Source organism: Drosophila innubila, assembly GCF_004354385.1.
Source record: "Drosophila innubila isolate TH190305 chromosome 2L unlocalized genomic scaffold, UK_Dinn_1.0 4_B_2L, whole genome shotgun sequence".
Lineage (NCBI taxonomy): Eukaryota > Metazoa > Arthropoda > Insecta > Diptera > Drosophilidae > Drosophila > Drosophila innubila.
The window spans coordinates 24,806,429-24,830,484 of record NW_022995372.1 but is presented as its reverse complement, the minus strand read 5'-3'; the positions used below and the strand labels follow the sequence as shown (position 1 = coordinate 24,830,484).

The 24,056-nt window shown below is 34.4% G+C and overlaps 2 protein-coding genes across 2 annotated transcripts; both read right to left on the bottom strand.

Moving 5' to 3' along the window:
* Positions 1-869: 869 nt before the first annotated feature.
* LOC117780267 (protein obstructor-E) lies at positions 870-9,381 on the bottom strand. Its single transcript, XM_034616722.1, has 6 exons — positions 9,364-9,381; positions 9,115-9,171; positions 5,357-5,582; positions 4,119-4,237; positions 1,479-1,875; positions 870-1,115 (listed from the first exon to the last, which is right to left on the bottom strand). Exons 2-6 carry the CDS (start codon positions 9,152-9,154, stop codon positions 947-949), a joined length of 951 nt encoding a protein of 316 aa, XP_034472613.1. The 5' UTR covers positions 9,155-9,171; positions 9,364-9,381; the 3' UTR covers positions 870-946.
* Positions 9,382-12,554: 3,173 nt separating this feature from the next.
* LOC117781340 (ficolin-1-like) lies at positions 12,555-13,867 on the bottom strand. The gene is made up of 3 exons (XM_034618084.1): positions 13,828-13,867; positions 12,853-13,752; positions 12,555-12,794 (listed from the first exon to the last, which is right to left on the bottom strand). Exons 2-3 carry the CDS (start codon positions 13,446-13,448, stop codon positions 12,677-12,679), a joined length of 714 nt encoding a protein of 237 aa, XP_034473975.1. The 5' UTR covers positions 13,449-13,752; positions 13,828-13,867; the 3' UTR covers positions 12,555-12,676.
* Between the last annotated feature and the right edge of the window lie 10,189 nt (positions 13,868-24,056).

Sequence of the window (24,056 nt, the reverse complement as noted above, 5' to 3'; positions counted from 1 at the left end):
TGTCTGGCAAATGTCATACACATGTCCAATGTCTCCGGTCATAAGTATATGTCTGTGTGTGTGTGTTTGTGACGAACTGGTAAGATTTTGTTGCATACTTTTGTGCATGCTCAACGGTAAATTGAATTTATGAGCTGCACAGTGGGCAAATTAGCTAATCTACTACAGCAAAATTTTGAGCCTTAAAAATTATAGACTTTTGTTGATAATTTTTTTGTAATATTAACTTAAGTTAAGTTATATATAAATATATTTTTTTTTTTAATTTTTTTAATTCTTTTCCGGTATAGTTATTAAAGAATTCCATTAAATTTCTCAACCATTTACTTTATAACATCAAATTAATCTTAGTTAGATTTGCCATTTCTTCCACTATGCACTTACACACACCCAGCAACAGAGCGAAATAAAAAGAGAGATGAAGATGTGCATTGATTTTGTGTTATAAAAAAGGGAAAAATACAAAAACAACAAAACGAACCCTTATGGAATCCTTGTCTCCTTGTCTGTATGCGCATAAAAATCCTGTCATTTTGGCAGCGCCTCAAGTTCTGCTCACAAAATCTAAACGCGTATTGCTCTTGTATTTTTTATGTGCAAAATTTGTTGTTCTCTACTTTGTTTTTTCTGTGTTCTGTTGCAAGTTGTCTGTGGCAAACAGACTGGAAAACATGCTATGACGTTAGCTTCGCTATTTTTGCTACTTGTCAACTGGAAGTGCCTTAAAGTAGACTACAAAATGTTTTACAAGCTATCAGGCCAGCCGGAACATCTTAAGCATACTTTTAGGATGAACTGCAGGGGAAGTACAAATAAAACTAAGGTAATTTACACTAAGCTCACAAGAGAATGTTATACATTTTTAGTTTAAGTTTTAGTTGAAACGTTTGTTAGCAACGTTTATTTGTTGTGAGGAATGACAATCTTAAAGTTAAACAGTCAACGCTTAAGCCTCATCCTCCTCGGGCTCCTCCTCCTTGACCACCTTGGGTTTGGGCTTACGTCTTGAGGAGCCACGCACACGTGGAGGCCTCTTGGTGGTCGTTGACTTTGGCTTGGGGTTCTCCAGCTCATCCAGCATGGCATCAGTTAGGCGATCCTTATACCAGTCGGCACTTGAATAAAAAAAAATAAATTTATTCAAAATAAATTCATCAGGTTCGGTTTATATCATTTGTGTTGCAAAAATTTCTTGACATTTGTATGGCAAATAATTTTGAAAAAACATCAGAGATTGGAAATATTATTTAAAGTCACTAAAATCGAGCGGCACACATTTTTGTCTCAATAAAAAAAATTTATAAATTAATTTAAAAATAATTTCATGCATTTTTATTTAATTTAAAATGTAATATATAATAATTCAATTCAAATTTAATTAAAATTTTATCAAATTTAAATGCATTGATTGCCATTACTTTTTAATTGTTAAAGATTCTTAGATCATGTCTGATCTAATTTGTTTAATTTGAACTTACCAATCTGGCACCTTGCGTGCCCAGTCACATGTCTTGTTCTCCTCATCGAAGACCTGGCCCAGTTTGCAGCCATTGCGACGTGGCAGATCCCCATTCACACACACATAGAAGAACTGGCAGTCATCGGGATCCGCATAACGTGGATGTGTGACGGCAATACTTTCATTCACCTTGGGACACTGGAACTCAAAGATATCCTCCGATTTGCAGCCAGTGACGCCGACCTCATCGGGCCAAGTGCAGATGCCAGTCTTGGGATTAAATACCAAGCCAACGGGACAAGTGATCATGTTAAATTGTCCATCGACACAGAAATAGAATTTGTCGCATATGCCTGGCTTCTCATGACCAAAATAACCATTCTTCCTTGGGCAATGTTGCGAAGGTTGTGGAGTTTCTACAAAGTAAAATATTTATAATTATAACAATAACGATGTTAAATTAATATTTATTCAAAAAGAAATGTTAGTTACATCAATCAATGATCATTCAAGCATAATTATTGACCCAATTTGTGAGTTTTTTTATGAGGCAAACATCTGTTCCCAAATATTATTTACTACTTTGTTCAGTAAATTTATTCTTCTTTTCATATTAGTTCGATTTCATGAGATATCCTTCTTTAAATAATCGAAAACAAATAGGCTTCATTCAAAACAGCTAAATAAATACTGTGAATACTTTGCCAATTGACGCTATTAGCGTTTAAACTATTGCCAAATTGGTATAAAATGTTGAAAATTCGGTAATAGTTTATCATTCAATAGTTAATTTGCATTATCTGAAAGTTAAGATGAGATCTCAAAGAGTTATTGTGTGCTGTGCAGCCCTGACATTCTTGGCATTTGCCTACCTGCCACCAGGTGGAGCTGTTACCTGCGAGGAAGATCCCACTGACGTTGACTGCGTCGACTGCGAAGCCTTACCCGAGGATCCCGAGTGCGTGGCGCCAACGGAGCCACCAACAGAGGCACCAACCGAAGCCCCCAACGGAGAGACGACAGTAGCCGAAGAAGAAACAACTCTTCCCACCGATGGCACTGAAATTACAACCTCGCCATCCCAAGGCTCCAAGGGGGGTAAGACGAAAAAGATAATCAAGTTCAAGATTGTGAGAAAACCTGGCAAGAAGGTCATCAAAAGGCGTCGCAATGGCAAACAATTCTCGAAATTCGGCAAATGGTAAATGGTAAACTGATAGTGGAATCCAATAACGTTAACAGACCATCAACAAAAGACTATTTTCACAAGGAAATATGATAATTCGAACAGATGTTATACTTTTTAATATAGAATTAAGAGCTTTGTTATTGCTTATAAATAAACAAAATGTATTCGAAAACATATGTTTAATTATTAATTGAATATTATAATAATAGAAATTGATTAAATTTCAATTGAAGAACAAATAAATAAATATTTATATAGGCAGCAGGGAACTTATTCTTTTTTGTATTGAACAAATTGATAATTTATTTAAACAGCTTTACAAATATATAGGACTTAAACATAGTGATGAATCAAACGGAATGTGGAAGAACATATAATAAAGTCGAATTGAATGTAATTTTTGCTTTATTTTTTTTTATAACTTATTTTTAGTAACTTTGTTTTTAAATTTATGTTTTTGACTTCTCCTCTTCTTCGTTGCACAATATTATGAATACGAGTTTGTAGTTCAGTTTAAAGTGTCCCAGGGACATACCACACCTCAAGTTGTTTATGCCCCAGACTGAGAGTTTATGGCAACAACAGTTTGCCAAAAGTGCCAACGAACTACAAGTAGTATAAAATGGTTAACTGCATTCTCATATGTATCTTAGCATGTTCAACATCCTGTGGGCAAACACTGTGCACTTCCGTCTGTCCGCCAGATACTGCTGCGTACCATACACATAAAATACGGAACTCTTATTTAAAATACTAGACTCATATGTTGGCTAACGACAAAGGTAATTGAAATTTCTAATGGGTTTTTACAATGTGCGCTAATTGCTTTGATGGACGCACAATAAAATCTTGAATTTTTCATATGCTTCTAAGAGTAAATATTATGAAAAAGAATCTGAAATGAGAGCTTAAACATCGAGAATATATATTAAATAATAAAAGACAGAAATATTTTTAATAGATCTGTTTGATTGTATGCACTGACATTGAAAATGCAATAAAAACACTTTAAATTACTGTCAAATCGTATGCTGCGCACTTTAAACCCTATTGAGCGTGACAAAATAAAATAATAAGATCACAAATAGTTAGAAAACAAAACATAACAATAGAATAAAACAAGAGCAAACCTAAAGCCACAGAGCAAAGACCTATTGACGACAACAATTTGGGTTAACCGCCTCGAATGCCGTTTGCATAATAAATTACTTCTTTTTTATGTAATTTTCTTTTTTTTTTAAGAGAAGTACGAGTAACGAGCAAATAAGTGTAAGCACGGCTCCCGTTTATGGGTTGATTTTAGACAGGTTTAAATATAGCACAAAGCGTGAGATTCCTTCGCAGCGTTGGCCAATGAACAACACGCTGTGCATACTTAAAATAAGTTTAAAAATTTAACTATACTAAAGTGAATAGGGAGGGAGATGTATACGGAGATAAAGAGAGAGAAAGAGAAGGTAGTATACTTACGAAGCTTGGAGCGCTTGGAGCAATCAATGTTATATGGTAAATCACATTTCTCCTCGATGGGCGAGTAATCATTGAAGACCATGCCATCGGCACAGAGACGTTCAGTGTGTACGCCGTCTCTGTAATTAAATAAATACGTTTTTTGTTATTTAACAAATTAAGAAGAGGAAAAAAAATTAAAGCTGCAAACCGGTTCTGAACCGACCCTCAATAAACCGGTTCGGTTGGGATTTTAAAACCACCCCGAAACGGATCATGAACCGAACATTTGATATTATGTACTCAGCGAACCCGAACCTAAGCCGAAACACTTTCTTTAATAAAAGGTTCGGTTCGAAAAAAAATAATTACATATACTTTATGCATTTATAATATGCACAAATATTTGAAACTTCGAAAAATAAACCATAAAATATTAAGTCATCTTAAAACTAGTTTAGATTTTTTGAAAAATTCGATTTTTTTTAATGCGGTATTTACTTTTTTTTTAAATCAATAAAAATTGTATATAATAAACACATTTTTTTGTATTAAATTGAAGAAACCTAAACCTTGGGTTCAGGAAGTATATAAATCGGTCCGCGAACCGAACCTAAGCCTTTCTCTATGGTTCTAACCATCGAACCAAACCTTAACCAACATTTTGGTGCTTTGCAGCCTTGTTTAATATTGAGATTAACAACTTCAAGATTTTTTAAGTAAAAAAAAAAAAATAAAATTAATTAAGGATAATTCAATAAATTGTGTATAATTTTAATAAACACAAATCCAGACCTTCAACATTTTTGCTACTCTTTTAAGGCCTTTTGCAGCGTCTCTCTCTGTCTATCATGCTTTGACCTTTTTGTTAACTGTCTCCAAGGAGCTAACACATCATCAAATTCAAGTCATATTTTAACACTTTTTTTTTTGTGATAACACGTCTAAATTATTGACGCTCGCTTGCGGCTTCAGTGGTGCGAGAGCTGAGCAAAGCGCGTTTATCCACACCATTGGTTAAAGCTCAAAGCTATCCCGGGAGATGTTCTGGTTGAGTTGGAGAAATCATTTGACTGTTACTAATAATTTAAATCTAACTAAAAATAGATTTAACTAGCTGCAGAAAGGCCAAATATATTTTTAAAAGAATTATGAACATCCATTAGCATTTAACTTATGTAAATTGGCAACTGTTTCTACACGGATATTACACATACGCCGCATTGGTTTGGTCTACTATTTGAATAGATTCAACTTACAAGCATGCATAGTATTTATCGCACTGTTTGCTATCCGGAAAGAAACCATTCGCATCCGGACACTCCTCGGTGGGCTCATACGCCGGAGCCTCGGCCTGTTTGCGGCTGGGAGCAGCGGCTGCCTCCTCGACAGGATCACGCGTCCTTGGAGGCAAATGACGCTGCGATGGCGGATGACCCGCACCCACACGGAAATTGCCACGTTCGCGCTGTGCTAATGTTGTCCCTGTGCACGATACCAGAAAGATAAAGATATGAGTAAAGCTATACTTTAACAAATAAAATAATATTGATGTAAATTTAAAAAAAAAAATAGATTTTGCTCATAAATTTAAGATTGCTGTTTGTATAATTTAAGCATTTCTTTACAACAGAATGACAACAACACCATAACAGTTTCATCTACATATGTAGAGTAACTTAACATAGCATTTAAATGTAGAAGTTGATGAGACAGCACAGACTTTGTTAAACAAACGATACGACCTCATCTGTACAGTATTTTTAAACATTATAATTTATTTATTTGATTTAATTATTAATTATTTATGTAAATACATAAATATTTAATGTTATCAGTTTAATATTATGTCTTGAAACTATTTAAACTATTAAACTTAATTTTTAACAGTGTAGATCTCCGGTTTATATCGTTTTTTGGCCGCTAAAAACCTGTTTTTTATATGAGTTAGCGTATTGTTTATAGTCTGGCATGATTGTGACATCGGCAAATTAAGTGTGCGACCTTAAAAGTGAAAGTTTCGCTCAGCATTTGTATTTCATTTATTCCTAAAATAAAATAAAAAGCAGCTGATTTTTAAGTTTCATCAGCTGTTGTGTGTTGCACAGACAAAGCCAAGGCGGAGTCCAAAGATTCGACTGGTTGAGTTAGTCATCAAGCCAAGCCAAATCAAGTTAAATCAAATCAAACCAATGCCATGCACTTCCGACAACGTTGCAACAAGAAACACCTCAACATGAAGCACCTCAAGGTAAACCACTTTAATCAGCAACATTGCAAATATTGCCGAGAAGAGTTGTATTCATTTCCATTTAATTCACAACACTCAACAATGCCGACAAGTTGCTTGAGTGTTGGGAGTGCCTGACATTTGATTAAACGTTAATAAAGAAACAATTCCACAGAGCAATTAGTGCGTAAAGTGTCAGGCAACATTTAAGCCAACGCCGGCAACAACGAACAACAGCAGTTACCAACAACAACAACAACAACAGCAACAACAACGAGAAACAAGTTGTTGTATCTGTTGGCACTGCAGCTGCTGCTTGTCATTGAAACACGTTTCGTACACAACTTGGCCCAAAAAAAAAAAGAAATAAAGCAATACAGAAAAAATGCTGAAAAAGTAGCTATGACTTTCATAGTTGATTTTCTATATACTCTATCGGAAAAAATAGCTATTGAAATTATTTTATAAATCTAGCAAGAATGTTTGCCGGTTCGATTTTTACTTTTTCTTTATAACAACTGTAGTTCACATTGCATCAAGACTAAGAATTACAAAATTATATCGGACTTAAATTTTTTAACTAAAATTAAGTTCAAGCCGCTAAATGTTGCCGAAATTGAACTAAAACAGGTAAAGATAAAATATATTAAGAATTTTCAATCAATCTGAAGCTATTATTTCCAGCATTCAACTTATATGTATATCTAAGAACTCCGTTTTTGCTAAAGAATTGACTTTATAGACATTATATAGATCATGATAATGAAGAAAATAATAAATATTTCTTTACTCTCACTCAAAATTTTGCTAAGAAATTTCACAAAACATTTATTATTTTATTTTTGCAACTATGGTCAAATATAACATTTTGTTTTCCTAAGAGGTAAATGTAATAGCCCTTATTTAATTTAAGGCCCTGTTAAGGGTATATCGACTATGCGCTATAAATAATATAATTTCTTATTATTTTGTTGTACTTTTTTTTATTTTTTGAAGCATGTCAAACGCAGTGTCGCATTGTCGTCGTTCATGTGGTTTGAATGTTGTTCTTGTTGTTGTTGTTGTTGTGTTTTTTGCTGCCTGGACTCGTCGACCGTCAAACTGACAGTCTGTCAACAAGTTTGTCATAGAGTCCTGGTTTCGACAACTGTCACTTGCCCCCTCCCCCGCACCCATTTAGACATTTGGTCCCTTTGACTTGGTTTCCAGTCCGGTTAAACTAGATTAATTGTGTGCTTTGGCTGTCGTCGTGTTGAAATAGAAAAATGTATATGAGTAAAAAAAAAATAATAAAAGTTTTTGTGCCTTGGTTGCTTTCGTCGAATTGAATTCAAGTCACACACACAATTTTGTGGGTGTTGAGCTGTTGCCGTCAAAGAAAAATAAATAAATGTGCGTGAAGCATGCGTGCTAAGTTCATTGAACATTAAATAGATTAAAAATAAACAGTTTGCAGAACGGTTTGCCTTTCCCATTTTTTTTTTACAAGTCGCTCAATGAGCTGTTAGGCAAATTAATCTGGCCTATTGAGTGCAGATAAACATTTTCAAGTGGTCTAGACTGGTTTAATTTACTGGCTTTTGTAGAAGTGCAGTGAAAGCACACTGTGATAATATTTGAAATTAAACATTGATAAACTATATAAAAGAATGAGAAAAAACAAAAAATATAAAAATAAGAGTCCTAACTGAAGAAAGAAAAACTTATTGTGTGAATAAAATATATTAAATAAAGTTTATTTAAATACATTTCAAGTATTTTAAGTTTTATATATTCAAAAATTATTTAATTTTAGTTTAAAAGGATCTTACATTTAGATTAAATAATAAAAAGTTGAGGGCAAGCTGTTGAAGAGCTGTATTTAAATAAATCAAAAATATATAAATAATGAAAATATGAAATCTATTTGCATTTGATATTATTCTATTGTTAAAAAGCTACTTGCTATTCTGCACACAAATCAGCTCGCAATTAAACAAAACTTTTACTATTTTGACACCCACACTTGATGAAATTGTTCGCACATTTAATTAAAAGAGACGCAAACAATTGCCAATATATTTCATGGTCATTTTAACATAATTACAAAATATGTTAAACACCCATAACACACCAACAACTGCATATCAATTTAAATTGTTGGTGCGACCAGAAAATATGCCATTATAAAAGCACTTCTCGACTAAAATATACTCAGTAAAATAGCTGTACTTTTATTCATGAATCTTTGCTATTGCATATATTCTCTATAGTAAAGTATACCCTTTATGTGGCATTTTACAACTACAGAGTTTAACAATTTAAACGTGTTGCATACTCATAGATGTGCTTTTAAAACGACAACATTTATTTAATGAACTGCTTCAAATTAAATATGTTAGCTAAAGTGGCTGTTGTTTTCCCGTCTGGATAAATGAAAAACCAAAAACTATGCAAATTGTGCTACATTAGACAAATAATGTGAAACAAATATGTGTGTAATAACAGCTCCATTTATTTGCGGTCAAAATAATAAATTAAATGCAATTGCAATTTGGCAAAACAAACCAGAAAAATTGTATGGTAAAACAAATAAAATCATTTTGTATAATTGTGAAATGCTCTGTTGTCGACAGTTGAATTATGGCGTAAGTTTTCATGCTTTTAATTTGTATACAAATTCAGCTGATGCTCAAATTATTGGTAATTGTTGAGCGCCGTCAAAAAATAACTATATTTAAATAAAATATGAATGCAGTCCATTTCATTAATTGCCACGTGCAATTAAGAGTTTCACTGAAAGCTTACCCACGAGCAAAGCAAATATGCAAATTTTCATAAGCGCCATTTTGTAACCAGTTGAACCTGTGCGAATAGAAGTTTTTATTTTAATTTCGACTAGATATGATGAAATTTTTCACTAGTTTTATAATATAAATTTCAAGCAAATCGTTTGTTTACACATATACATAAATATTAAGTAAAATTTTCACACTAGAAATCACTTTGAACTGTTTCAATTCCATTTTGTTTCGCATTCACAAATGCAACATTTACCGTTTCGTCTTCGTTGTGCGCACGCGTCACCGTCTCAGAGTCAACTGTCCGCCTCGACGTGGGGTGAAGTACTTTTTAAATATGCTCAGTTTAGCTACCAGTTTCTGTATGGAACAACAACAACAACAAGTTAACAAAGTAAAATTTTGTATAAAACTTTATGCAAAATGCATCTTGAATGGCGGCGGCTTCGGTGGCGCATGCGCAATTACCAAAACCGGCTTTAGCAACCGACGTCAACCGCCAAGCTTTCAACTTGCTTAAGAAAAGCTCAAAGCGTTGCTGAAAGCTTTAATTCAGCTTGAAGCCCAGTAGTAAATTTAATAAAATTTAAAAATAAAATTAAATACCTATGAATTTCAAGTTTAAATGAAGTTTCTGTTGATCGTACCTCGATTATTATTCATTGCAAAACAAATAAAATTTAATAACTCTATAAAAATGTCATAAACAATTTTTTCCAAGCTAAAATTTAATATATACTTTCTAAAATAAGCTGAACAAGTCTGTTATTACAGATGATAATATTTTAAACTTTGCAGTTTTTAATTTAAATTCAACTTGATGGAAATTGCATGACATATAATTTTCAAAGTTTAGATAATATATTTTATGTCCCAAAATTAAACGGTAACTATCACAATAACCAGATAGCCAGTCAACAAAAGACCAAAATAAGTTTGCTGTTGTTGAAACCAGAAAGAGACGACAACTCTGTGAATATTAACGACCCCAAGGAGATTTCCCATCTCCTGGCCAGCAAACATGGCAAACAATGAAAATCTTTTACCAAAAACAAAATGGAAATCCTACACGAAACGGCCCATGAAATATTGCATAGTTTTAACGAGCATACACCCAATGAGCAATGATGGTCAAATTTGTCAAAAGACCAGACCAGGACACAATGTTCCAGTTCCAGACTACCTACTAGGTATATCGATGATTTGCATTTCTGAAATTAACTAAAAAATATGACAACATTTTTTGAGAGGAGCTGCCTTCAGGTGGCGCCTTCTGCATACATATTTCGTCCAGGTTTGCTGCATCATTCTGCAAGGCTCACGAAAGACATTGGTCATTTTAGAACAGCACTCCTTCCCAACAATCTGTAAACACACAGAGCCTAACTTGGGTAACTTGACTTGACTTGGCTTGTTTTCCAGTTGCTTGGCTTTCATTTGCCTGTCTTTTTGGGTGTGTAATAATTGTGATTGTGACAAATTGTATTTTTGTGCTAAATTTGCCCGCTTCGTTTACATTCCTTTTGGTAAGCGACGACATTTAAAGCCTTCTTATGGGCACAATTTACAGAATTGTATGCAAATTGTAGTCTTAAATTATGTACATAAATGCTAAGATAACTGATTATGGCACAATTCATTTAAAGAAACACAAAATGCCGTGTGGAAAATAAACTCGGAATCGCTACAACAATATTGTTCTATAACAAGAGCATTTAAAATTCGATTTAAATATAAAATTTGGGACTTAAAGTTGATTACCACTTCTTTTAAAGAAAAATCGTTAACTATCATATATTTAATTGCTACGTGTATGTATATTTATCTTTGCTATAACTTAAAATTAAAACTTTCGAGCAGATATTTTTATTCAAAACCTATAGGAATAACAACATTTATTTTGAATATTCGGGTATTAACAGAGTGTCTATCTCTGTTTTGCACTGTTATATGTACGAGCACTGTAATCCTTTAACCTGCATATTTATCACAAGTATTAAAATGTATGAATTATTAATGCCAACACATTCAAAATAAATCAAACTAATATGTTGCATACCAGAAATGTTAATATAACAGTCCAATGTTAAAATAACAGCTGGTAAAGTGGGCTGTTGCAAGCGAAGAACTCGTGCTTTGATAAAATGTAAATTTGTAGTTCTTTTTTTAATTTATAATCCCAGCAAATCATTTTAAAAAGTACAAATTTGTAATGGATGTTAATAATTTGGGTTTTTATTTTGTTCTTCAGCTCATATATTGCTGACTTTGTACGTTTCTTATTAAAAATTAGTACAATTAGCAAGTGGTGTCAATCGATTCTTTTTGAAAGAAAAGTTCAACTTTGCAAAGAGTTACAAAAAATTGTCAGCACTTGTTAAGCAAGTGACTATATTTATGTTGTAGAGTCCTTAATTCTCTATTCAAAACAGTTGACATTAATAGCCCCAGAAGTATTTAAAAAAGTGGGCGTGGCAATAGCTCCGCCTCTCATTTTTGTTTTTTCTTAAGTTATTCTTTCAGCCATCTGAAAGGGCTCACATCACTCTGTATCGAAAAATCATGATTATTTTCAATGCTAACAATGTTAGAAATTGTTATTTACAATAGTAATAGTTCAATATTCCCACTTATTTGTCAAAAAAAAAATATAAATAAAAAAGATATAAATTAGGGAGGAGCTGGTGCCACGCCCACTTTTCCAAAACGTTTGCGCCCATTAAAAATGCATAAATGTGTGCGTGTAGCATATGCCATATATAATAGGAATACTTGTGCTACTGCATACATTTAGGCGCAGTCAAAAAGAGAAGTGGCAAGGGCCAAGCAGGCAGGCAGAAAAAATAAAAGTTTGTTGCATAAGTTAATTAGATGTTGTCCAGAACAACAAGCTAAAAATCAGCTAGAGAGCGGAGTCAATCAGTCAACAGCTTGGTCCAAAAAACAAGCCATTAAAAGTGGTTTAAAATGGTCAAAAGCAGGTGATGAAAAGGGAGCAGACACGCAAGCAAACAGGAGAGAGAGAGAAATAGAAAAGCAATGAGAGAAAACAGCAACAAAAATACACTGATAAAATGTTGTAAAAAAAGATTCGGTGTCAGCACTAAAAACTTTAGTCTAAAACATTTGATGACAAGATAAAATTCTTAAAGTTAGTCTTGGTTTTACGAACATTTCAAATAAAAAAAAGATCTTATTAATAAGATTAAAAATTCTAATATTTTGAAGATCCCGAATAAAAGTATAATAATAAATTTTGCTAAATACTCTAAACCACAAATAAAAAAAAAAAAGAAAGTAAAAAAATTGCGGTCGAGACTATAAAATACCCAGAGTCCAGACCTTTAGATCTCACAAACATAAATACATAAGCACATGAACCACATATGTACAGTGTACAGAGTGAGATAGAGTGGTAAAACAAGAGAGCAGTAGGAAGAATGGGAAAAAGAAGAAGGTGCATCGTTATATTTAAATTTTATATGTATATTCGTATAGAGATTAATGCATCTCACAAGACATTAAACTTTGATAAAGAAACAGCTTTTCATATTGTGAAGAATAAGTATTCACTTCTTTGGTCGAATCATCATTACCGCTCGTTTAAGGTGGTATTTGTAACCATGTAACTGGAGCCAATAGATGCCTTTTCCAGCGCTTTTGTCCATATATCTGCCCGTCAACTGACTGTGAGAATTAAAGTTTGTAAGCGAAGCTTTAAATTACGGTTAAAATTCATTCAAACCTTTGACCACAGCCAGTAGGGTACCACCAAGCACCAAGGAATGTTTCGGCGCAGTTTGCCCATGAGTCAGGATCATTGTCCCGATTAAATGTGGTAAATTTCTCGCCTTTAGAAAATTGTAAGTCATCCCCGGCATTTCCATTGGCTTCGCCCAGAGTGTGTAAGACATATTGTTGATCCTCGTTCCCGATTCCAAATTCGTCATATGTCTCATAATTCTCAATTCCCTCGAAGTCCTCAAGAAGTATAAGCAACTCTTGTCTCCTCTCCGCCGTGATTGCATGGATTTTGTCGAGTCCCAAAAAGAACTCACCATTCAGATCTCCGAATCCGTTTTTGTATTCAGTCCAGTTGCGATAGAAGTCTACGCTTCCATCCTTCCGATTCAAAAGTATCGTCCACCCCCCTCCCATAGTTTCGGCATCACAGGCAACTTGAAAAGGTTGACTACTAAACATGGGGAGAGTTAAGTTGAAGATTCCACTGAACTTGGTCTCAGTACAATTGGGTGATTGAGAGCTTAAGATCCATTTATCGGATTCCTTATCAGCTCCTATTTTCTTTCGTCCTTCCAGCTCCATTCTGAGAGATTGCATTTCCGCTCTCAGCGACTGAAAATCCGATTCTTTATTTTTATGTTGCAGTTCCAACTCCGCTCTTAGAGATTTTATAGCCGACTCCTTATAAACTTCATCTCTCTTCAGTCGTTCCAGCTCCTCTCTAACCGCTTGTATATCCGATTTCTTAGCAAGTCCTCCAATAATTAACTTTCCATATCGCTCCACCTCCGTTTTAAGGAGTTGAATACTCGATTCCTTATCAATTCTATCTATCTTTAGTCGTTCCAGCTCCTCTCTAAGTTGTTGAACTTCATTTGTCTTCAGTCGTTCGACTTCCGCTCTAAGAAATATAAGAATATGTATAAGAAATATACACAAAAAAAGTTTGGAAAGATTTCAGTTGTAAGGGTGTCACCTTAACGCGGATAATTCGGAACCCGTTGAAAGAATTAAAGTCGTCTCATTATATTCGCATATGGAAATTGCATCAGAGAATGAAGATAATGTATTTATTAACAAGATAAGACAAATTGTTTTGAACAACATTTTGTGACCGATCTTTTCTGCATGCCCAAGAAGACTGACCAAGTCAAACTCTGACAAAACCATAAAGATTATCGTATGCAAATATATATTTAGCACATGTACACATACACACACACTCGTGTCTATATCTACAAAAACTGGACATTGGGCAGCCACATTTCCGTTGACTTTCACTTTCATAATACATAACATATATAAAATATATATGACATTGTTAAAACAATCCATGAGCTTAAAAAAGAGCATGAAATATATGCAAAATAAAAGCAAAATAATTTAAAACAATCTTCATCTGTGAATCTTCATCACAGAAATCTACATAACAAGTATAAGGTATATAGATATTATAGTCTCTGAGCTCGACGCGATACGGACAGACGGACGGACAAGATACAGCGAGCTCGGCTGTTGATACTGGTCACGTCACTTTCTGTCAGTTACATACTTTTAACAAATTTAATATACCCGCTCAGGGTATTTAAGGCAAGTATTAACTTTATTATATCTTTATTGTTGTGAATTTTGTAATACTTGTATAAAATTTTATTTCTATTTTGGCTGTTTTTTTTAATATTCCTGTTATATGTTTTTCCTTGACATTTTCATATTTCCTAACAATTTAAGAGTATTAAAAGAGTGCTATCTCTGTTTCGAACTGTTATCTGTTCATATGTACGAACACTGTAATCCTTAATCCTGTTACTGTGACTCAGAAAACTGCTGCATAATAGAAAAGCTTAGCACACTTTCAGGCGCATTATGAAGCGATTAAACAAAACGGAAAACAATGCGACGGAAATGATCAGAGGAATACAAAAATAAAATTCAAGCGTTGCACAAATTTGCCTGCTATTGTCATGCGATGCATGCCGCATAGGGTTGCCCAGGGCTGTCGCTTACGCTTGAATAGCAATGCGTTGCAACGACTTGGGCTACTCAAAGTATGCAATGGCAGCAACTCTCAAGTGTTTGCTGACTGCGGCCAAAAACTTTACCAAAAGCTAATCATAATTTCTTGCTACTGACCTCTTTCACAGAATCCCTCTTTCTCTCTCTCTCTCTCTCTCTCTCTCTCTCTCTCTCGTACACACGATATTTGTCTCTCTCACTTGTGCACGCGCCAGAGGAGCTTTAGTTTAGCTTTGGCTTGCACTTTTTATCTATTCACAGCTTTATTTTTATTATTATATTCAATTTTTCGTGAACCGCAGCGCCATAAGCGCCACGTTATTGTCATGTAATTGAATTTAATAGCAATACGAATGGATCCGCATCCGGGGGCGGTCATTCATTGTATTAGCCAGCGATTATCTGGCACTTTTGTGCTGCGCTTGCAACATTGGCAACAATGCCCGCCTGGGGATATGCCACAATTCTCATCTTCATCTTTTTTTGTTTTTTTTTTTTTAACCCAACAAAAAGTTTGTAGCGTCATTAGGGAGCGTTCCTGGCCCTTAAGCCGTTTTCAATAGCTAAAGTAATATATTGAAATTAATGTGAATCTCTTTTTTTAAGCTAACATAAAATTTTAGTCGATTTGCAGGTAAAAGCGCTTCTCAACACTGTTCTTAGGTTGAATTAAGGAAGTGAAAAAAAGGTAGCCTCGTATTTAATTGCATTGCTACAAGATTTTCCAAAAGACTTAATTAAGTAAAATTAATGGGCCGGTGCTACAGTCGATCATACTCGACTGTCGGAGACCCCGTACTTACTATGCCAAAAACTAATAATGGAAAAAATTAAAAAATATTCAGTTAACTCAAATGTATATTCTATCAGGATGGTTACGATAAAACATAAAAGATTTTCATACTAAGACTTGATTTACGCCCGATCGGTCCTATGACAGCTATATGATAAAGTGGTCTGATTTGAACCAACTTTGGACAGGATATATAAAACCAAGTTTTATGTATATTCTATCAGTATGGTTACGATATCTGATTAAGCAGAAAAGTTGTTCTTACTAAGACTTGATTTTCACCCAATCGGTCTTATGACAGCTATATGATATAGTGCACCGATTTGAAGCAACTTTGGAAAGGAAATATAAAGCCAAGTTTTATGTATATTTTATAAGTTTGGTTACGATATCTTATAAAAAAAAAGTGTTGTCACTAGCTTTTAAATTGTTATTATAATTTGGATAGGAATTTCTTTTTCGATTTGTGGGCGATAAAGGCGCGTTACGGGCGTGACCAATGACTGACTGTCCGGACCAAATGATGCCAGCTGATCGCGCTCCAGAGAAAATTGCGTCAAACGACAGGCAACGAGATGCTAAAGCGACACAAGGCGACGCAACGAGGCTTAGAGCGTTTGAAAGTGGGCGTGACGCATCGCTAGCAATTGACTGCATGCCTTATAGCAATAGGCGTTTTGGGCGTGACCAATGACTGACTATCCGGACCAGATGATGCGAGCTGATCGCGCTCCAGTGACTTTGAAAATTGCGTCGGACGACAGGCAACGAGATGCTAAGGCGACACAAAGCGTTTGAAAGTGGGCGTGACGCACCTTACAAAGCAGCCCATGTGCCTGTTACAATGGCGTTGACAGTATATAAACTAGTGGGCCGGTGCTACAGTCGAGCATACTAAAAACTAATAATGGAAAAAAGTAAAAAATATTTAGTTAACTTAAATGTATATAAAAGTAATTAATTAGCATTTAGTTATGTTAACTTTAGATAAGCGCATTATTAGCAATAGACTAAGCCAAGAATATTTGCAATTATTAATTACAATAGACAAAGCTAAGAAATTTTGCAGGTACAATGGTTTCGGTCTAATGCAATCAATTTGTAACAATGATGAAAGAAAATTCCTCTTATTACACTTTAGTTGTAGTAAAACAATGACATTTTCACCTACTTAATACTGATACATATTGTGCAATTTAGATAAGCGCTTAGTAGCAATATAAAAGCATAGAATTTTAGCACATTAATTAGCATTTAGTTATGTTAACTTTAGATAAGCGCATTATTAGCAATAGACTAAGCCAAGAATATTTGCAATTATTAATTACAATAGACAAAGCTAAGAAATTTTGCAGGTACAATGGTTTCGGTCTAATGCAATCAATTTGTAACAATGATGAAAGAAAATTCCTCTTATTACACTTTAGTTGTAGTAAAACAATGACATTTTCACCTACTTAATACTGAATACATATTGTGCAACTTTAGATAAGCGCTTAGTAGCAATATACAAAGCATAGAATTTTAGCACAAATTAATTAGCATTTAGTTATGTTAACTTTAGATAAGCGCATTATTAGCAATAGACTAAGCCAAGAATATTTGCAATTATTAATTACAATAGACAAAGCTAAGAAATTTTGCAGGTACAACGGTTTCGGTCTAATGCAATCAATTTGTAACAATGATGAAAGAAAATTCCTCTTATTACACTTTAGTTGTAGTAAAACAATGACATTTTCACCTACTTACGAATTTTGGCAAGAATTAATTAGCATTTAGCTATAGAAACTTTATATAGGCGCATTATTAGCAATTGACTAAGCTAAGAATATTTGCAATTACGATATCTCATTAAACAAAAAAGTTTTTCATACTAAGACTTAATTTTCACCCGATCGGTCCTATGACAGCTATATGATATAGTTGACCGATTAGAACCAACTTCGGTAGGGATGTATAAGACTAACTTAAATGCATATTCCTTAGGTTTGGCTACGATATCTCATAAAAAAAAAGTTGTTCATACTAAGACTTAATTTTCGCCCGATCGGTCCTATGACAGCTATATGATATAGTGGACCGATTTGAACCAACTTTGAACACGATATATAAAACTAAGTTTTATGTATATTCTATCAGTTTGGTTACGATATGTGATTAAACAGAAAAGTTGTTCATGTTAAGACTTTATTTTCACCTGATCGGTCCTATGACAGCTATACGATATAGTGGTCCGATTTGAACCAATTTTGGACAGGATATATAAAACCAAGTCATATGCTTATTGTATCAGTTTGCTTTAGATATCTCAAAAAACAAAAAAAATGTTCATACTAAAACTTGATTTTCGACCGATTGTTCCTATGGGCGCTATATGATATAGTGGTCCGATTGAAAAAAGAAACAAACTTCACCTGCCTGCAATATAGAGGATTCTACGTACCAAATTTGGTGTCACTAGCTTTTAAATTGTTCTTATAATTTGGATATGAAATTTTTTTTTCGGTTTGTGGGCGATAAAGGGGGCGTTACCGAATTTTGAAACAAACTTGATCTGCTCGCAATATAGAGGAACCTACATACCAAGTTTGGTGTCTCTAGCTCTTATAGTCTCTGAGATCTAGGTGTTCATACAGACGAACAGACAGACAGACAGACGGACATTGCTATATCGACTTGGCTATTGATGGTGATCAAGAATATATATACTTTATAGGGTTCGTTAAAACAAACCCAATAGACCCCTGTACTTTTTTTTAAGTACGGGGTGTAAAAAAAGGAAATTATTAGCAGTTTAAATAATAGTTGAATACAGTTTACCGCACACTCTTTAAACTTCAGTCGAATCAGTCGAATTTCAATCACTGCGGACGGCAGCTCGCTAGTGACAAAAGCAGCACGAAGTATCGAGCATTTTCGAACACTATTCAAGTATTTTCGTGCACTAAATTTAAGCTCAATTGTAAAGCAAGCAATCCCATTATCGATCAACTATGCAGTAAAACAAGGTTACCTCGACAAACCGTTGGACTTGATTTATGCATGTCTATAAGTATAATCCTGTCATACGCTTTAGTGATTTAATACATAAACTCCCGGCCTATGGAAGCATGGGAGAGGAGAAAAGAGAGACGGGATTGTTGGACCCATCAGCGGCATCTGTGGCAGCTGGTGATGAAAGTGCTGAGCATTGTGTCACACACGTGTCACGTGGATGTCATGGTTATCATGAAGCATCCCACATAACATTGCCATGCTATGGTTGTTGTTGTTGGTTGTTGTTCTGTTGTTTTCCAATTTTTAATTAATGAGCAACGGCAGTGCGTTGCACAAATTTTCACATGTCACTGTTGTTACATGCATCAGGTCGTCCTGCCAGTTCCTCCTTGCATTTATCCTTGCGTCCACATAGTGCCTACATACAGGCATAGCATTTCAGGTAAATTGAACATTTGGCAGGTAAGCGGCTTTTTGGTCATGCTTGCCATTTATTTTGTCTGTTTCGATGTCGATTTTGGGCCTTTTAGCCGCCAGGGCATCTGCATTTATAATTGGTTTCATGTGTTCGATTTTGATCTGCCGCCTACACTCCAAAAAATTTATTTACTGTCATTATTTTAGTCTCTCTTTTGTTTTCTTTAATTAAATTATTAATTGTATTTAAATAACGCATTAATAAAATGCACATGAAAGATAGCTTCTTAATTATGTTTAGTGCAAAGTTGGTTTTCATTATTTTCTGTTTCAGTTGTTTGTTAATGTTGAAAAATGTTGCCCAATTTGGTAGCATATCGTATTCTTCATAGCCTCAGTATTATTGTATAATAGATTATTTTTTTGCCTTTAGCATATTAAGTACAAATTTGTGAGTCGCTGTAAACAAATGGCAATTAAGAGTTGGTTTAATCGAAATGCGACCAACGAGAGAGCCGCAAAGCAAAGGATTTGGTATTTCAAATTAAATTTAATTCAATTACGCAACTAAAATGCCCAACAGTTAGTGATAACCACAACACTGAAGTGCTCAGACTTGGCTAAATAACTGAAACGACTTTGGCATGATTCTGTGCATTGTAGTTGTAATTTAATTATACCCTGTAACGTGCAAAAAACTATAGAATTTTTATGTGTTAACCAAACCTTGATTATAATGACGTAAAATGTTTTTGTTGAAATTGAATTTTAATTGGAAGCACAAAAGACATATTAATATTTTAAGGTTATGAAAACTAGAGAAATGAAGTAATAATTCTAAAAAAAAAAAAAAAAGGGAAAGCGATAGTCTTTTATTATATTGACTTGACTCATATAAAAAGGATAATGCTAATATCTAAATTCTTACAATCGATAATAGCGGAAGTATTTTAAACAAAAGAAAGTCTAGAATTTAGACTATAAATACAGGGTATTTAAAAGTGCATCAGATGCTCTTAGTTATTATTTGTTGTTCTAATTATTTTTATTTTTTGTTGCATTTGTCGTTTGTAATTGTTTGTACTTAAAAACTCATCAGACAAACGACAATGCGGTCCGATGGTCAAAGACGATGGCGTTCTAGCTGGCACTGCAATTGCAATCCCCACCAGACCACATTTAAGGACAGAGTTTCATCTACTACAGAAATGATTATTCTTGTTGTTGTCCTTATTGTTGTTGCGTGCCCAGAGGTCCAATGAAGGAGGACTTATTTGAGTCAAGTTTTTACTTAGTTTTAAGGCAATGAGAAGAGAACCGCGTCCATAGAATCGCTTTTTGCAAAAAGTTCTCATCTCGAAATATATTCAATCAACACTCTCTGTTATATCTATGTACAGCAATTTGTATATGAATGGTAGAGCAAACTGTCTGCATATAAATTAGAGCCATAAAAAAGTGTCTCATAACTTTGCTAATGCCGCTAATGAAGTGACTGTAGAGGATCGTCTGTGGCAACTCAAATTTCATACATATTTGCATTTTTAATGGCGCCCAAAACTGTGCAACCATAAATTTAATGTTGTACTAGATGCTGGAACTTGTGATTTATGCTCAACAGACTAACTGAAATTTGTCAACATTCGTAATTACCCATTGCAAAATTCGTCTAACAGTTTAAATTTAAAATTACTACAACATTTTTTTAAGAACAGCATAACTTAAGCAATATTGAATTAACAAAGAAAGTTTAAAATCTTTCCTTTAGCTTATAACAGCATATGTTTAACATTGTTAATATAACAGAGTAACTTTAACAGGTTATGTTTGTCAGCGCAGCCTTGCCTTTTTTATTTATTCAGTTTCTTGACAGTAGTTAGAGTTATTTAAATTCATATTAATTTCTAATTTGACTGCTCGCTTAATTTATATTATACTAAAAAGCAGTTGTTTTACAATGTTTTGTCCTTTAAGGCAAGGTATCTCATCTTAACAGTGTTTGCTTTTTAACATCATCTTAACAGCTTTACATTAACAGCGCTAAATAAACAGAGGTACTCAAAAAAGGACCTTTATGACAGGAGGCATAACATTAACAGTGCTCAATTAAAAGCCTTTGTAAAGTTCATTTAATTTTTCATTCGAAATAGTTACAACACAGCTTTTGTCAAATTCAGTCCAGTTCTCAAATATAGACACAACAATTTGAGTTAATTGAAAAAAATTAGGCTACTAATTGGGAGCAGTAGTGGTTTCTAGACATGGTCAAAACTGTTACAAAGTTATCAGCCAGCAGAGATAGGACCTTTATGACAGGAGGCATAACATTAACAGTGCTCAGTTAAAAGCCTTTTTAAAGTTCATTTAATTTTTCATTCGAAATAGTTACAACACAGCTTTTGTCAAATTCAGTCCAGTTCTCAAATATAGACACAACAATTTGAGTTAATTGAAAAAAATTAGGCTACTAATTGGGAGCAGTAGTGGTTTCTAGACATGGTCAAAACTGTTACAAAGTTATCAGCCAGCAGAGATAGGACCTTTATGACAGGAGGCATAACATTAACAGTGCTCAGTTAAAAGCCTTTTTAAAGTTCATTTAATTTTTCATTCGAAATAGTTACAACACAGCTTTTGTCAAATTCAGTCCAGTTCTCAAATATAGACACAACAATTTGAGTTAATTGAAAAAAATTAGGCCACTAATTGGGAACAGTAGTGGTTTCTAGACATGGTCAAAACTGTTACCAAGTTATCAGCCAGCAGAGATAGTTTATGTGTGCGAGGGAGAACTGCAGAGGGAAAAAAAACTGCAGTTAACTATGCATGAATAAGGACTACGACAGCAAGGAACCCCAGACATATCCCCAGCTCGACCAGGCAGAGCCAGAGCCCGGAGCCTGGAGTCATGCTTTGAACTTAATTAGCTGCACATTAACGAATTTTTACTGCATGTGGCAGTGGCTGTTGGTAAATGGTAAATGTTAGATGGTAGTTGGTTGATTATAGAGCATATCGGGGTAGAGGGTAGCCGGAGCTGGTTACTGCAGCAAGGTATTTACTTGCCACTTCCTTTGGCCATTTTACTGCACGGCTAATTATTGTTTTCGACAACGGCAAAGGACTGTCGCAGGCCACGGGAGCTTTTTGCCGTGGTAAAGGGGCTGTTGAAGCGGAGGTGGTACTGGCCACTGGTAGGAAATGTCATACCGCAGGCACAGGCAAAGGAAATGCTGTCGAGATTAAATGCCCGACAGTTGCCGGACAGAGCGGAGGGAGGAAGAAGAGGTGGGCATTACAACTGCAAGACTGTCAGCGCGGACAGGTGGGGTTAGCCTCGGTCTGGGTGTGATTATGGTGTCTCGCCGCAGTCCGACTTTGTCTCTAGTGTTGGAAATTGCGTGTCGTAATAAGCGAAATGAATTTACATTGCATAAAAATGTTTATGCTTTTACCTCTTACATATACTCTTTTTTAGCTCTGTCTTAAATTATCCTAAATATACCAAGCACTATTTAAGATAATCAGCTACAACTTCAACTAAATAAACTATTTTTCAGAGTTTAAATTTAGCTCTAATGTAGTCTGTTAAATTCACTTTGTTAGCAAAGTGGTGAGACATGATTTATGGCACAAAAGATTGAGCACTTTCCAATATATATATATATATACCATATGTTGTTTATAATAACCAGATCAAAGGCCACATTAAACGAGCGAAGAAGCAGCAAGAAAGTAGCAGGCGATAAGCACTTTGCCTTTAGGGTTGCTTCAACTGACCATAATGCTGGCTAAAATATGTTGGATAAAGTTAAGCTTGAAGTGGCTGTTAGTAAATATGAAGCAGCCAAGTTAACTGAAACTTTTGAAGGTGGTCCCCAATGGTATCAATGTCGAAGGTGCTGCAAAATAAACAATATCCTAACAGTGGCAGCGAGCTTATTCAAATATGTTAAAGTGGAAGTTGAATGCAAGTATTATAATATTTTATAATCTCCAGCTACATTTGAATATATGTACATTATAAAATAAATTTAAATAAATATATATGTATGCTTAATTTAAAAATCAAGTCGAATTTAATAAAACTCTATGAAAAAAATAAATTAAAAATATGTGACGACGACATACATACAACATTGCTATTCTATTTAACATAAATGTTAACCGATTATGACTAGTTCACATAACATGTCAAAATAAAATATACTACTGTTTGCAATCAAAGTGTATTTACAAAAGATAACATTTTATGTACAACTGTTAATTTAACATGTGTAGCTTTTCAACAACTATTTAAAGACGCAAAGTCCGTCGTGCTGTTACTGTTAACACCTGACTGCAATTTAACATAAAATTGCAAGAAATCAGGATCAGTTTAACATTTGAACCATTTAAGTTAAGTATATTAACATCTGTTAAGCTGTAACAGTCAAACACAATATTATTCCAAACATGAGCTTAGCATCTGCTTTTGAAACTGAATATTTATTAACTTTTAAGCCAGTAAAGCTATAGACCACAACCCACTATGCACACCTCAGGCACGTAAACAGACCGCGCCACGCAGCAAGAAAGAAATCATCGTTGCCTCCTCTACCAAACAACAACAAGTTGAGTCAAAGAAACAACAATAATATCAAAAAAAAAAAAAAAACGTAGCTGAAAAATAGCAGAAAAGAATGCAGCTTAGCTGGGGGAAAAAACACTATTTGAAGTCAGTATATCCGTTTAGGAAGCCAACAACTTCCTGTTACATAAGTAGTGGTAAGCACACATACACACACACACACACACGCACACAGGAAATAAAGTATTGCCAAGCAGGAGGAGGAGGAGACAGAGAGAAGGATGTGAAGAAGAGATGAATACACGCCTTTTTGCCTTGCTTCCAGTCAAAGGGCTGCACTTGAGAAGCTTTTCATAGACGTTAAGTTGAAGCCGTTGTTCTCAATTTTCATCTCTTCCTTTGTACATCT